This window comes from Epinephelus lanceolatus, chromosome 7 (genome assembly GCF_041903045.1).
Source record: "Epinephelus lanceolatus isolate andai-2023 chromosome 7, ASM4190304v1, whole genome shotgun sequence".
Classification (NCBI taxonomy): domain Eukaryota; kingdom Metazoa; phylum Chordata; class Actinopteri; order Perciformes; family Serranidae; genus Epinephelus; species Epinephelus lanceolatus.
This window is the reverse complement of record NC_135740.1, coordinates 16,201,040-16,214,550: the sequence shown is the minus strand read 5'-3', so window position 1 is coordinate 16,214,550 and position 13,511 is coordinate 16,201,040. Positions and strand designations below refer to the sequence as shown.

The 13,511-nt window shown below is 40.6% G+C and overlaps 1 protein-coding gene across 1 annotated transcript; it reads right to left on the bottom strand.

The window, feature by feature from the left end:
- Window positions 1–188: 188 nt before the first annotated feature.
- insb (preproinsulin b) lies at window positions 189–1,325 on the bottom strand. The gene is made up of 2 exons (XM_033633788.2): window positions 1,136–1,325; window positions 189–465 (listed from the first exon to the last, which is right to left on the bottom strand). Exons 1-2 carry the CDS (start codon window positions 1,323–1,325, stop codon window positions 320–322), a joined length of 336 nt encoding a protein of 111 aa, XP_033489679.1. The 3' UTR covers window positions 189–319.
- Window positions 1,326–13,511: the final 12,186 nt, after the last annotated feature.

The following is a 13,511-nucleotide window of genomic DNA, read 5'->3' as shown; positions in this document are numbered from 1 at the left end:
AAGTGCCAAAATGATATGTACAAAGCCTTTTTTGCTTGGATCTTCTCGGTCATGTCTGTCCTCTGCCAGTAGAGAGCACTCTAGGACTGCAGCCACAGGTTGGAGCGCAGCAAAAGGCTATTACAGCCCGTGTTTCATCTACACTTTATACCCGCTACAAAGAACACAAATTCACATCTTTGCAGAGAGGAGCCCTGGGTTATGGGTCATGAAGCTTTATTTCCTTCAGTTGATAAGACATGGCCAGCAAGTACTAGGCCAGAAATGGACTTCTGTTTTTTTAACAAGCTAGGAGTGGTGCTAGTTGTGGAGTGACGAGTCAGTCGCAGTAGCCCTCCAGGTGGTAAATGCTGCATGGCTTATGGCAGCACTGCTCCACGATGCCTCTCTTCACCTTGAGCTCTTTGCGGCCAGACAGAGCCCTCCACAGCCGCTGCTCCTGTCTGGCCCTTTTAGACAGGAACCCTTTGAAGTAGAGAAAGTTTCCATAGCACCGTGTTAAGTCCTGCTGCTGCTGCTGCTGCTGCAGTGCAAACCTCCAGTCCCTCAAACTACCATTTAAACAGTTCACACTTTAATGGAGACTTAATGGCTAGGTAATCTGATCTCCTCAATCCATTTAGTCTTGTTAGTCTCTACTTCAAGAGGAGATATGATGGAGCTCCAACAGAGGAATATCATAGCTTACAGCCCTGAAGTTAACGTCAGAACATCAATAGAATATTTAAGGCAGAAGATTTCAATAATGTGTTTTGGGAATAATGTAATGAGGAATTTGCACATCTTGTAAGGTCTGTGGTCATTGGTTTTGTCACATCATAGATAACAATATTACACCAAAAGCCTGGCCATGCCACTGAATTCAAAGGCCAGAGATGGGCTTTGCACACTAATGATGGCTCGGTCAAACATAGATTTAGTTTCCAGCATGGTGTCTCTAAACATTTTTCTTCCAGCTTGGATCCAAATTGGCATTCTCATTAGACTGAGTCTAAACTTTGAACATGGTGGGCAGTGGCTGCAGAGACACAAAGCTAGCCTGGCATGTCCAAGGCAATGTCTGAACTCCTACCATCAAAGAGGACAATTAGAACTTGATTTACACAACTCGTTCCCAAAGTTAACATGGTCTTACCAAGCAGATGCTCCAGATCCCGCTTGTGGGCTCGGTGCGGACCGGAGAAAAAGCCCCGTTCTCCACATACGAAGTACAGGGTATCCACCAGGTGGGAGCCACACAGGTGCTGGGCGGGGGTGGAGGTCACCCCAGGGGAGTAGAGCGCCAGCAGTAACAGCATGGACGCTGCACATGGTACCCTCGCCATAGGAGGCAGACCTCTTGGACAAAACACATAAAGAAAAGATCACATTTTTATTATGCTGGCTTTGAAAGACAAACAGAAGAACTGAATCCACCTATCAATACTTAATACCTTCAGGCCAGATGGTTGAAAGCTAGAGGATGAAGTGCTGTTCAAATTTGATCAGACCTTTCTTGATGACACAAGCATTACAAGACCACTTTCTTTTAATAACTTTTGATACAGATATTTTCAATGTTCCTGTGAAATTCCACTAGATAGCTCCAGGCTTTGAGTCTATATACCTCAGAGACGAGACTGAAGGCGTGCAGCAATACCCCGACTCAAAATAAGGGCTTTGAAGTGTGCAGAAAACTGAACAATTCATTATTTCATTGGAAATCAAAGGCCAGGGATGAAAAGCTGCGGTGAAACAAGGTCTGCAGAAAAGTCATTGGATGATATTTGACTCAAATCTCTAAATCTGAAAAATTAGCATGAGCCTGAGCGGGCAAAGTCAAAGATTAAGAAAAGTGATGAGTGCAAAATTTCCATCTTGATGACCCAGGTTGGCATCAAGCTGTTATTTACTGGGGTGATTTGGTAATTATACCTCCGAATTCCTGAAAGAACTGGGTGGTTAAAATTAACTCCAAGACTGTATGCTATCTTTCTGATGTTGGACATTTCATGGTTCATATTTATAAACAGCGTTTTAGTCATCAGCCGTCTAAGGTTATGTTCATAATGAAGTAAACAGAAAATTTATTTTGTTTCGATTCCTTTTATCCCCACGGGGAGTCTTATTTTATGAAAGCACCATCTATTACAAGCTAGAAAGACTGCCTATGCCCCAACATCATCACTGTGGATACTGTCAGTGTATCCTCAAGGTCAGCTCACACCTTGCCCTCCAGCTTAGCAACTATAATACTCAAGAGTAGGAATGATCTGTCCAAGAGTACAGATTTGTCATTAATGTTATTAGTCAAATCCCATTTGTGATGGATACTCTCCTGAGTTGGAAGTTCACCTCCTGTTTCAAGGTGAAAAACATATTTAGCAGTCATTTGGAAACTATATAGACCTTTTGTGGACATCTTATAGTGTACTGCAGATTATTGGATTGAAAATGAATCATTTTAACAGTGTCTTTAACAATGCACCTGTGCCAGGCATTACAGCATTGGCAGAGCACTCTATCTGGCCCGCCACTCCTCTATCCCTCTTGGCAGTAAGCCAGGCTCCTTGGCACGGTAGATTGGTTGAATTATAGATCCTGCCTGTGCTACTCTTTACTTTCATCCCTGGTTATTATGTACATCAATTTTAAAAGTTGAAATCTTGAGGGAATACAGAGAAACTTGCTTACCTGTGTTTGAGGCCTGAGTGCAGCAGAGCAGCTGGTAGTTACAAATGAAAAGGGCCAAGGCCTACAGGACTATAAAGGTACAGAGAACATCTCCACCTGGCTACCTTTCCCCTTTATAACTCTCCACCTCCACCTGGCCTTTGCCAGCCTCAGCGGAAAATGCTAAGGTCCTCTCATTAACACCCTGACCTGTAAGCATGTTGATCTGCTCTTGAGTGGCACTAAGTCATTTAACTGAGTGTGGACCAACAGCAGAGTTTGGATAAAGTTGAGAAGTTCAGTCACCCTCAGAGATACCCTATTTAACCCCTGCTGTGTGGTGACCTGAGTTGCACCGCTTATATGCTGAAAGACAAACACCATATGTCACATTTTGATCACACAGTGTAGATTAGCGGACTTTGAGGCTTGCTGGTGACAGCTAGTGGTGGGTTTAAGGTAGAGCTGTGTGCATAACTTATGAGAATTAAGTTATTTATTACAGTCTACCTCTATATTACAAATCCAAAAATCAACTCTGACAATAAGTTAGAAATGTTATTAAATAGAATAATAAAAACATGCAGTCTAAATTTCACCCTAGAATAAAAAATTACACATTTCTCCTCTTAGTCTAGATTGTTTTGGTGTGAGTTGCAGAGTATTGGCGATAGTTGCCGTAAAGATGTCTGCCTTCTCTCAAATATAATGTAACCAGATGGCACTTGGTTAATGGTGCTCAAAGCACCGAAAATACACATATGAAGAACTCAACAGCAATGTTTCTTTCCAGAAATCATGACCCAGTCACTCAAGATAATCCACAGACCCTATTGGGAGAATTTTCATTTAGAAACTATTTTCTTTCTCCTGAACTAAACCCACCAACCATGTCACCACAAAGAAGGAAGCGTGCATCTACTGCTAGCTCATCTGGAACTTCTGAGCTAGCTAACGTTACAGCTCAGCCAAGGATTACGCCATTAATGTTTACATCTCCGGCTGTCAAGAGCACGAGCCTCTCGTACTTTAGTAGATGCACGCTTTCCTCTGCACGGTGATATGTTTGGTGTTGTGTAGTTTAGTAAAGAGAAAGTAGCTCCTACACGAAACTGTTCACAACAAGGTCTGTGGATTATCTTGAGTTACTGGGTCATGATTTCTGGAAAGAGACATTGCTGTTGAGTTTTTCAAATGCTTTTTTTTTGGCAGTCCAAGCACCACAAACTGAGTGCCATCTAGTTCCATTATATCAAAGAGGGGGCCGACATCTTTACGGCCAATATCTCCAACACTCAACAACTCACACCAAAACAGTCTGACAAATAGCACTACAGGTTAGAGGAAAATATCTTACTTTGATTTTGGGATGAACTGTCCCTTTACGTCAAACAAAATTCCACAAAAGCATCATTCAGATTCATTTGGCGAGTTTTCACTTTCATGGGATGCACTGAGTATGTATGTTGGTCATTTGTGCATGATGGGGCATTGTTGTATTAATGTGGCAATATGTACAGATAATGTGTGATGTGCCAGTAAAAACTGGTTCGGTCCCCCTTAATACAACAATCTAAAAAAACTACTGTGCTGCAAAATATATGAATGCAGTTCTTCTGAGATAAAGTTATTTACTTTTATCTTCTGTCGAAGGCTTGTTTTATTGCACAGGTTTTGACTCGTCTCCTGTCGTGTGCAGCAGCTGTTCTTTTTAATTGTAGTGTGCCTACTGTATCCGAGGGTGGGCCAATTTTAGATGAGAGGTGACACGCTGTATAATTTTATGTCAAATGACGACTCAATTGTCAGGCCTCTTAGGAACCAGCACAGCTCTGTACTATCACCTCTTTATGTCAGTGGTTTAATTCAGCTTTTAACATTTATAATTGATAGTAGGTACCGTTCTGTGGATGTTGTGTGATGTAATGTAATGCCTTGTAAAAGAGCCTTTATACTATAGTGCACTGGAGACAAGAAAGAGGACAATATCAATACTTACTGAACATACTGATATGAATAAGCTAGAATCAGTGATGCCGGGGTACACTGATTTTCTTTTTTCTATTGATTTCCATTGTCCATTTTTTGCCTTATGAAAATTAGGACATAGACAGGACATAGCAGGAGCAGGAATCATTTCTAAAAACGTGTCGCATTCCCCTTTTAGCTGTCATTGAATAAATGTATTCACCAGCTTGCTCACCTTGAAAAAGTCCACTGGTCAATAAATCCACGTCCATTTCAATAAGTGAGACAGATTATTGTAATTATATGTAACCTGAAGAACTTTTAAAACCACAGTCTTGAGATTGATAGAGGTATCATTTGTAATAGCCCCACCACCAACTCCCGAAGCTCTTGGATCATGCTACAAGTTTATTTGTGATATTCTTCATGTGACATATGCAGATTGAAAATATAAGTTAGTCTCAAACAGACAGGCTTAGACATAACTGTGGGGACAGGGGTCAGTATTAGGTCCCAAACTGTTTATTTTGTATATAAATGATATATGTATGGTATCCAGAAAAGTACAATTTGTTTTATTCGCAGATGACACCAATGCTTTTTGTTTTCGGTAAAATCTGCAGCAGCTTTTGGAGGAAGTCACAACAGAAATGAGAAAATTAAAACAATGGTTTAGCATAAATGAATTGTCTTTAATTTGAACAAAACTAAATGTATGTTGTTTGGAAACCGCAGTAAAGACACAGAGGTACAGATGATTGATAATGTCAATGTGGAAAGAGTCTATGAAGCTAAATTTCTGGTTGTGATTTCAGATGGCAGAATCTGCTGGAAACCTCAGATCAGTTATGTAAGAACAAAGCTGGCAAAGAGCATTGCAGTTCTGGGGAAAACAAAACACGTACTGGACCGTAAATCACTGAACATTCTGTATTCATCACTTGTACTACCTTATTTGACTTACTGTGTCTGGGGCAACACTTACAAAAGCCACTTACAACCATTATACATCCTTCAAAAGAGCAATCAGGACAGGAGACAATGTGGGGTACAGAGAAAACACGAACACACTTTTTAAAGTCACATGCATTGAAAATTTTTTATCTGGTCAAATTTAAAACTGCAATAATCATGTTTAAAGTGAGAATCTACAATCGGGCAAAAAGTGTTATGTGACAATTTAAAAAAAACAATGTGTTCGTACAACTAAGAAGAGTCTGTATTTCAGTATGCAGGGTGGACGTGTGAAATGGGCTGCGTGATGATTTGAAACAGATACATAGATGAGGAAAGGGTGTGTTAGGGGAGTGCATATTTATTTTGTAACACTGTGTGGTACTTTGACTGTAATTAAACTGGGTTTATTACTTATTATTTAATTGGGTGGTAAATAGACAGGGGAAATGTATGTTAGTTGTAAATAAATTTGGGAATAAGAGTTAGAAGAAGAAATGTAAGGAAGGGCTAGGGACACATAAGTTTTATTTCTACCTACTCCTTTTCGGACACTGTTATCTTTGTCTTGTTTGGTTTTTTATTATGTTTTTTTGGTTCCAAATAAAGTCATTCATTCATATATTTGTATGCTGCTGTTTTTGTCCTGTCTTTGTATTGCAAGGATCTCATAGACTGGGCAGCTTTATTACACAACTAAATATTGCAGTTTGCTGCTGGTTGTATCCTCTCTATATATTTTTCATTGGAAGCTGTCCACTAACAACAAACATGCTCTACAAATTTCTTTTACAGAAATGCCAGCAGGGGTTTACATGCTTTTAGAAAGAGATGTTAAAAAATCACAATTCTGCTGCGTTTCACACAGTGGAGTGTACATACCCTTTGAAAGCCTGAAAATGCAATATACTGATACATCCTGATCTTACCGAGATTAATTTGCAATCCAGTCTAAACATTACAGATGTAAAAATGCAATATGAACAGCAATTTAAATGTTACAGTCATGTAAAGACAGCTCCCACTGGTATTAGTACTTCTGGATAATGTCACTTGTTAATACAGAGCTCATGCTGGTGTTTTGATCCTGTAGATGCACTGTTTGATCAAAGATCTGGTTTTTGTGTGTGTTGTTTTTAGTCAAAAGGAGCTTCACACTGCTTCCCCCCGAATGGATGAGACAGGGAGTCAAGCCCCATGATTTTATGGAAATTACAACAGCCTTAAAGATGTTAATTTGTTGTCTGATGTGTGTTAACGTATTAGTACCGGGGGCTTTGCAGAGCCAACATACAGTAGGAAACACTCACTTCGAATGTTATTGAATGGGTGCCATCAGCTGTTATCAGCCTCAGAAATGGGTTAGAAGACAGGAAACCTCCAAAACGTTTTAGTTATAGAAAAGTTGACATACATTTTGAAGGTCAAAGAGAATACATTTAGAAAGAGCTGGGAAAAATTTTAACATCTACATGAGAAATGACACCAATGCCTATCTACAGCTATAAATATTTAAACATTTCCACACAACCGATCATTGCAACTGTACTTTTTATTTTATTTTTTATCTGTATTCTATTTTGTTTGTGTATTTTATTGTATTATTTATGTGTTGATGTTGTTGCACTGGTCTATTTATATCTCTGTGAAAACTCAAGGAAAATTGAAGTGAGAAAGACATCCTTTTGGCCTGCTATATCTACTAGTGGGTGCAGAAGTTGGCTATCACCCCATTAAATGGTCATATTTGTTGTTGGGTGACCTCGAGTGGGCGTAGTAATTTTGATGGGGGGAAAAGGAAGTCAGGTGAGGTAGTAGGAGCAAAACGGGAGGTCTTGTTGTGGGATGGGTCAAACACACAAAGGACCTTCATCCAGGAGACTGCTGTTTGTAACCTGTGTGACACCACAAGTTTAAAACCATCCAAATTATGAATTCTAATATATTATTTTCATGGCCTAGGAAAGTTCAATCAATATTTGTGAACATGAGCTACTCTCTTAAAGCCAGAAACCAGAAAAGAAGTCTCAAACTTTTGGTCCTCAAGTAAAAAGTCTGGAGCTGCTCCACAGACAGTGAATGGGAGACTGATTTTTTGGACCCACAGTATGTTTGTTTTCTTTTTCATACCCAAATGAGCTTTATTCTATTGTAGTGTTCTGAGTTTGGAAACAGAAAGTGTATAGTCCACTTGACTCTTGTATGCTTTCATCTGCTCACGGTGTAATGTTAGTAACATATGGAGGTCTGGAGTTCATGGCAATTTGTAGCAACGATTGTGTTCACACCAGGTAAATTGGTCAAGTTGTGGAGAAAAAAAAAATCAGTTTCCTAATTTTCTTCATTTTGTGTAGATTGCATTCAACTTGAGTTTCCTATCTTCTAATGATACCAGCTGCCTGCAGGTTCATTCAGCCCTTTTATGTAGTCACTTTTCTCTATATACAATTCACACAGTATATGGATTTTTCACCTTCTGCCCTCCGTCTGAATTTTGCACGTCAGAGGAGTCATGTGATTGCAAATCAGCTATTCATTGTCTATAGATCAGCTGGAGATTTTATACCCTATGACATCACAAATTTAAGTTTTAGTACCCTAGCTTTTGGATTTGGGAGAGACTTGTTCATGTTTACAATAATTTTTGGACTGTCTTGGACCATAGGAATGTAAGACATGTAAGAATTTTGAAAATGGGCATAGTTTCCCTTTAATGTTAACTTGTTTTTTTCTAACTGACATACGTTAGTTCATCATGTTACGTGACAAAGTTCTTATTTTAACGCAAACCATGATATCTTTTTTAAACCTAAGAGAATTGAAAGTGGACTTCATGAAACGGACAACTTTGAACATGCATTTAATGTGGTGATAGCGGCCTTTTGAACCTACAGTACTTGTACATGTATCAGGGACCTTCTAACCCTTATCTGTGAGGCTGATAACCACCGAGAACGCCCATTTGATCCAGTGATAACATTCTGAGTGGGTGGTAATAGGAGGTATACAGTGAAACAAGATGAATCAACTCAAAGGTTTAGTCTGATGTAATAAATTTGACTGTAAATCTCTTTTTACAGTAAACCTACATTTACACTCTGGTCATGCATTGGTTACCCCTGGGTGCTGATTTAATCACTGGCCTCTCAGTATATTCTATATGTGGTAATTTTATGCAGAAAAAAAGCCAGAAAACCAGAGTGAAAGGTTTTCATGTGGAAATTTCCCCCAGCATCGTCAGAGACTAATTAACCCCAAGTTCAACTTGTTGTTGATTTATTTTCCACAAGGGGAACAGAAGCTGTTTCTAATGAGTTGACAGTAAAAATCTTGTAACTTTTTAGTGTTTCTGATGTATAATAATATTTTATCAAGCTGACGTGATCAAATACTCTTTTAATATACAAGACAAAGAACATCATATTAGGATCCATGTGTGTTAAAGCGGCTTTTTGGGCACTCCCAAAAATGATCTGATGTTAACGTCCCCCAAATGACAAGTTTTAGCTAAATGACAGGAGGAGGGAGGACAGGTCTTTCAAAACCTTGCAAATGAAAGGAGGGTCTTTGGAGGAATGATAAAAGGGAGAGGAAGAAAGACATCCAGAACCTTGGCACTGCGATTTGAGAAGGTGTTAAAATGTAGAACCAGGAAAGGTCCAACTTTGCCACGCTTTGAAACTCGTTCCTCCAGGGAACAGAGCACAGCGGCAAGAGCTGCAAACAACAGGCACATCCTTCTCGCCCCGGTCACATGGCTGCTTCAAACACGCACATCAAATAGCAGAGGACTGGCAGATGCCCTAGACATGCAGAGACAGACAGAAGTTGGGTGTAAAGTCGGCTGGGTCCCTAAGGTGGGAGTTGCGTAACTCGTCTTCTCTTCTACTGCGTTTGAGGAGATAAAAGGGAGTGAGGAGTTCAGCCCAGTGAGATGTTGTTAATCTGCTCTGATAGAGAGCCTTTTTACTCCCATAATTATCCCCGACTTTCTGAGGATGGAAACTGAAGAGACTTAGAACATAAAAAAAAAAGAAGAAAAAAAAAAAGAAGATCGTTGACTCACGCAGCAGACAACAGAAACAGCTTGGATCATTATGTTTTTATGTGAGAGTTTGAACCGTAAGAAGGCAGAAGTAATGAGACAGATTTCCATAAGTCAACTTTGAGAACTGGATACTGATACAAAGGCTCCATGAAGATTCATCTGTGCTTAGTGGGAAGCAAATCTTTGAATACCGAAAGACTGCCATTAAAAATTACGGCAGGAGGAGAAGAGGAAGCATAAAAAAGTATAAAAAAAACAACTTTTTTGAATCTTTGGCAAGGGCAAACAGTTTGGATTTTGGCAGGTCAAGCAGCCCTGTCATATGCAAACATAGTGTCATGCATGTGTGCGCATACTCACAAAAGACTGACTGGGCACAGCCGCCTGTTCCAGACACTGCCCTCCGTGTGTGTCACGGCCTGCTGGCTCAAATCCATGACACAATGCCACAGAGTTTCAGAAATCGTTGCTGTGTCTGTGAGTGTGAGACTGTGAGTGTGTGAGACTGTGTGTGTGTGAGAGACTGTGAGTGAGAGGGAGAGGGCTGCCCTGGTGCATGCACTCTCCTGTCCTGCCAGTGACAGTCGCTAATCCAGTACTAACCTCTGTCATGACCTACTTTGCTGAGCCACCTCTGTCTGGACCCTCACAGAACACACACACAGTAATAACGAATAAAATGAATAAAATCTTGTAATTCCAGACATTTTTTAAAGCTGTACTTAATTCATAGTGAACACACACGCGTGCACGACACACAGAGAGACATTCGAGCAGATTAGAATTAGAAGTTGACAGGTTGGGTTGGGGAACAGAGCTTGGTAAGAGCACGGTTTGACAGCTGAGAAAATGACTACATGTTATAAATGTGACAAGTCCCCAAGAGAGAGGTGAGGCAGGACAGAATGATGGCCAGTTTGATTTTCAGGCCAGAAAATAGATTTCTATTTAAACCCTCATGTGACCGGCCTTTTCAAGTTGAGCTCAGCGCGAGACAAGAGAATTTCATTTAGAACTGGCATTTTTCTAGTTTGCGTGAGGCGTCCTTTAGTTTGATGGATTGATATGAGAGCGCCTTGCCTCCTCTCTAAGGGGATTTTTTTTTTTCACACTACATCTGAAGGGAGAAGGATGTTGTGTCTCTTTGTATTGCCACCACCCCAACTGGGTATTATAACCCTTCGATGCGCCAATAAGAAGTGGGATCAGCTTGAAATGTGCCTGATCGCTTACATTTCTCATTGGAAGAGGGTGTTGATTCACTTTAGCTTGGGATGACGTGATGCAGTCTTTGTCTTGTTGATGCTGACAGCGATCAAAATAAGTCCTAAGACTGTATCCATTTTAAGATTTAAGAGACTGCAGCCATGCCAGTGACGCTTTACATACACTGTATGCAGACTACGAGTGACAAACCAACAGGTTCTAAGTAATATTAAATGGAAGCCGGTGACATGAAGCTATGAACTGATGCCCATCACTTGTTGCCGCCATAGTTGTATTTATTGGAGGTGGGGTCCTGTTCATTCCCGTGGAAGTTGCTCAGTCGCACATTGAGCAAAAAAACTTCTGTGCTCAAAAACTGTTCAACTGCTGTGTATAAAAATTATCTGGATGATCGGCACTGCTTCCGCACTGCATGGCCCATAGAGTAGGTGCACTAGAGACGTATGACGGCTGAGCAGCCTGGTTCAGTGCTATGCTAGCTTACATGGGGACAAAATCATTTAAATGTACAGCTTTACTTGAATATCCAAATGTTATCTTAACTATATAATGACGAAAACTCTGTCTGTGGGTGTGTGTGTGTGTCTGTTCCATGTTTTTCTCCTCACTGACTTGGTCAATCCATGTGAAATTTGGCACAGTGGTAGAGGGTCATGGGAGGATGCGAATGAAGCAATATTACATCAATTGGCCAAAGGGGGGCACTATAGCAACCGATTGAAATTGCAAACTTTGAATGGGCATATCTCATGTCCCGTATGTCATAGAGACCTGAAACTTTGCACAGAGATGCCTCTCCTCATGAGGATCAAATCTGCCTCAAGAACCCATAACTTCCGGTGATACAGATTTTCCGCCATTTTGAATTTTTTGAAAAACACTTAAAATCGATCTCTTCCTAGGAAGTTTGACCGATCTGCATGAAACTCGATGAAAATAATCTAGGGACCAATATCTAAAGTTCCCTCTGGGCAAAAGTTGGAAAACTTACTAAAACTGAGCTTCTATAAAGCAATGAATATTGCAGAGGGCGCGGCTCATCACATAAAGGTGTATAACATCTCAAGGGTTTCACTGATCACCACGCAACTTTGTAGGCTTATGATCACACATAATCTGAGGGGACCCCTCCATTATTGACCCCATCAAACAAAATGGGGGCGCTAGAGAGCTAATTTCTTATCTAGGCCTAACCACCATATTGATTTTTACTAAACTTGGTAGATATGTAGAACAGGACGCCTCAGGGTGACTGGAGAAATTTAACTCTAATTGGCAACTGGGTGGCGCTGTAACAACATAGAAATGCTGAAAACTGGCTAAAATGCGACCGATCGCTGTGGCTCCCCCTGTGGCCCAATGGTTGGGGGTTTTTTTTCTAATTTTTGGTATGACTAAGTCATGGTATGGTATGCTGTACATAATAATAATAATCATGGAAACTGTCAGTGTGTCATTCTGTCAGTCAGTCATGTCTGTCCCACGTTTTTCTACTCACTGACGTGGTCAATCTCTCTGAAACTGCACATAGACATTGAGGATTGGCATAGGTAGAAGGTACCAATGGATATGGACTAGTCAAACCAAATTGATCAAATCCAGATATTGAAATGAATCGCTTCATGGGGGTTTTGATGCTCAAAAACATTTAGTCACTGATCTACATACTCTTTCGCCATATACAGTACAGGCCAAAAGTTTGGACACACCTTCTCATTCAATGCGTTTTCTTTATTTTCATGACTATTTACATTGTAGATTCTCACTGAAGGCATCAAAACTATGAATGAACACATGTGGAGTTATGTACTTAACAAAAAAAGGTGAAATAACTGAAAACATGTTTTATATTCTAGTTTCTTCAAAATAGCCACCCTTTGCTCTGATTACTGCTTTGCACACTCTTGGCATTCTCTCGATGAGCTTCAAGACGTAGTCACCTGAAATGGTTTCCACTTCACACGTGTGCCTTATCAGGGTTAATTAGTGGAATTTCTTGCTTTATCAATGGGGTTGGGACCATCAGTTGTGTTGTGCAGAAGTCAGGTTAATACACAGCCGACAGCCCTATTGGACAACTGTTAAAATTCATATTATGGCAAGAACCAATCAGCTAACTAAAGAAAAATGAGTGGCCATCATTACTTTAAGAAATGAAGGTCAGTCAGTCTGGAAAATTGCAAAAACTTTAAATGTGTCCCCAAGTGGAGTCGCAAAAACCATCAAGCGCTACAACGAAACTGGCACACATGAGGACCGACCCAGGAAAGGAAGACCAAGAGTCACCTCTGCTTCTGAGGATAAGTTCATCCGAGTCACCAGCCTCAGAAATCGCAAGTTAACAGCAGCTCAGATCAGAGACCAGATGAATGCCACACAGAGTTCTAGCAGCAGACCCATCTCTAGAACAACTGTTAAGAGGAGACTGCGCGAATCAGGCCTTCATGGTCAAATAGCTGCTAGGAAACCACTGCTAAGGAGAGGCAACAAGCAGAAGAGATTTGTTTGGGCCAAGAAACACAAGGAATGGACATTAGACCAGTGGAAATCTGTGCTTTGGTCTGATGAGTCCAAATTTGAGATCTTTGGTTCCAACCGCCGTGTCTTTGTGAGACGCAGAAAAGGTGAACGGATGGATTCCACATGCCTGGTTCCCACTGTG

Coding starts and splice junctions, on each gene's coding strand:
- insb (XM_033633788.2), bottom strand. CDS start 1,325: ATGGCGAGGGTACCATGTGCAGCGTCCATGCTGTTACTGCTGGCGCTC. Junction 466..1,135: donor GGATCTGGAGCATCTGCTTG/GTAAGACCATGT, acceptor TCTACTTCAAAG/GGTTCCTGTCTAAAAGGGCC.